Here is a 2,521-nt window from a genome sequence, read left to right as displayed (position 1 = left end):
AGGGCTGTGCAGTCCCACCATGAAAGGAGTGGAGGTGCCCATGTCCGGAATCTGCCTGTGGTAATACCATCTAAAAGACAATGAATAGAGTGATTGCCAAGTGTATGCATCTCTTCTCCTTTGTGGATGGGGCAGCAGAGCCCTGTTTGCGGGGATTTAGAGCCAGAAACTTGGAATTTTAGGAAGGTCCAGCAGTCAGATGGCCAGTTATCAACAAGTTATCCCCTAATAAATGGATGGGGGCTAACTTAAGTTTTTGGGAATAATTCTTTAACTGATCTTACAGTACATTGGCTGAATTGATTGGCTCTTCTAGGGGGCACTTAATTTTTCACGGCCATTTAGTTTCTTGTGCTGCCATTTTCCATTTTGATGACCATCTTTAAAGGGTGAAGGAAAGTTATAAATGTGAAAGTCTGAGTTGATGAAATCTCTTAGTACAAATATTCAAAAAAATCTCGAAGTCTAAAAACTGTTTTTCTTCATGGGCCGGACAAAAGGCCCTGTCACACACAGAGATAAATCTGCGGCAGATCTGTGGTTGCAGTGAAATTGTGGACAATCAGTGGCAGGTTTGTGGCTGTGTACAAATGGAACAATATGTCCATGATTTCACTGCAACCACAGATCTGCCAAAGATTTATCTCTGTGTGTGACAGGGCCTAAAGTCTCAGATATAATTTTATTATCTTCCCAAGAAAGACGTGAGGACCGGAGAGACTCAGTTACTATAATTGGAATTAATTGTGTGGTTGCATTCAATACCTTCCCTCAGAGGTGTGAATTTCCTCAGGGATGGCACCGAGACTCTATAATTACCTCTGATTTTACAGGAACACAGAAGCGAGCATTCACGCCTGAGAGAATGACGTGAGCCGGGTGAGTAGAGAGGTCCTAACTTCTCTGCACTAAGATTTGGGCGGATGGTTCATATTATAGAAAATTATTTTGGTGAGTTTTGTAGACCAGAACGTTGTAAGGATGAAGGAGTGGTCTCTTCTCTCCACAATGGTGATATGAAGACGAGATAGATCCACATCACATCTCTGGAGTCACATGGACACCATTGAGATGTGGACGGCCTGCATTGCGTTACCTACCCTTCTCCTACCTCCCATCCACTGCTGGGGATCTGGCTACAGATGTTGGATTAGTATTTTATTCTTCTGTTTATTATTGTGATTTATTTTCATATTCACCGATTTGTGAAGATCTCAGCTGTCAATAGAGATGACCAGATGGTGATGATGTCAATTCACACTATGAATCTCAGCTTTTCTTCTTCTTTCTTCCTGGCTGGAGTCCCGGGACTAGAATATGCCCATTGGTGGATTTCTTTGCCCCTCACTTTTATCTATTTAGTTACTTTGGTGGCTAATTTTTGTGTTCTATTTATCATAAAAACTGAGCAAAGTCTCCACCAGCCCATGTACGCTTTCCTCTCAATGTTACTGTTCTCCGACCTCGTCCAGTCTAATTCCACAATCCCTAAAATGCTGCTTATCTTCTGGTTTAATGATCGAGAGATCAGCTTTGATGGCTGTCTGGTCCAGATGTTCTTTGTCCATTCCTTTTCCATCATGGGCTCCTCTGTGCTCTTGGCAATGGCCTTTGATCGTTATGTGGCGATATGTGACCCCCTGAGATACTCTACTGTGCTCACAAACCCTGTGGTCACAAAGATCGGCATACTGGTGTCCATAAGGGGAATTCTCCTGATACTTCCACATCCCTTTCTGGTTAAGAGGCTGCCATTTTGCCGGAGCCACACCATTGAACATACTTATTGTGAACACATTGCAGTAGCCAAGCTTTCCTGCTCTGACATCAGGATTAATGTCCTCTATGGGTTAATTGTCGCCCTCTCGGTGGTGGGAGTAGATTCTGTCTTTATCACTGTGTCATATACCATGATAGTGAGGGCCGTCCTGAGGCTTTCTTCTCGTGAGGCTCGGCACAAAGTTGGCAGTACGTGTGTCACCCATGTCTGTGTCATCTTGGTGGCTTACATCCCAGCACTTTTCTCCTTTATGTCTCAGAGGTTTGGGGAAAACACATCATCAACCCAAATCATTCTGTCGATTCTCTACCTGATCTTCCCTCCCATGTTAAATCCAATTATATACGGAATCAAAACAAGAGAAATTCAGAAGAATGTGCTAAAAATAATATACTACCGAATATCAAGGAAACGCTAATATTAATCACCACGATTTATATTACAGGTTATGTATCATTACTAGAGAAGAGTGGACCTGTAGATATTTGGGTTCACCGGTTCGGATGGACTTTAAAAAAATATTTGGTTCAGAAACGAGAATTGACCCTGGATACCGAAATCCATACAAGTCAATGGGGAGCTGAACTTCAGGGCTATAAAATGGTCGTAGTAAGTGCTAGGGGGCTGCAAAAGGAAGCAAAATGGGGGTAAGAGCAGGACAGTTACACATACCGTGTTTTCCCGAAGAAAATGCAGCAGTAAGACTCTTTTCTGGCCTGCTCATTACACTACGTGAATATT

General features: G+C 42.8%; 1 protein-coding gene across 1 annotated transcript; it reads left to right on the top strand.

Moving 5' to 3' along the window:
• The first annotated feature begins 1,238 nt into the window (after window positions 1–1,238).
• On the top strand, window positions 1,239–2,198 carry LOC142290114 (olfactory receptor 52N4-like). The gene has a single exon (XM_075334047.1). It carries the CDS (start codon window positions 1,239–1,241, stop codon window positions 2,196–2,198), a length of 960 nt encoding a protein of 319 aa, XP_075190162.1.
• Window positions 2,199–2,521: the final 323 nt, after the last annotated feature.

This window comes from Anomaloglossus baeobatrachus, chromosome 2 (assembly GCF_048569485.1).
Source record: "Anomaloglossus baeobatrachus isolate aAnoBae1 chromosome 2, aAnoBae1.hap1, whole genome shotgun sequence".
Classification (NCBI taxonomy): Eukaryota; Metazoa; Chordata; class Amphibia; order Anura; family Aromobatidae; genus Anomaloglossus; species Anomaloglossus baeobatrachus.
This window is presented reverse-complemented; position numbering and strand designations above follow the sequence as displayed.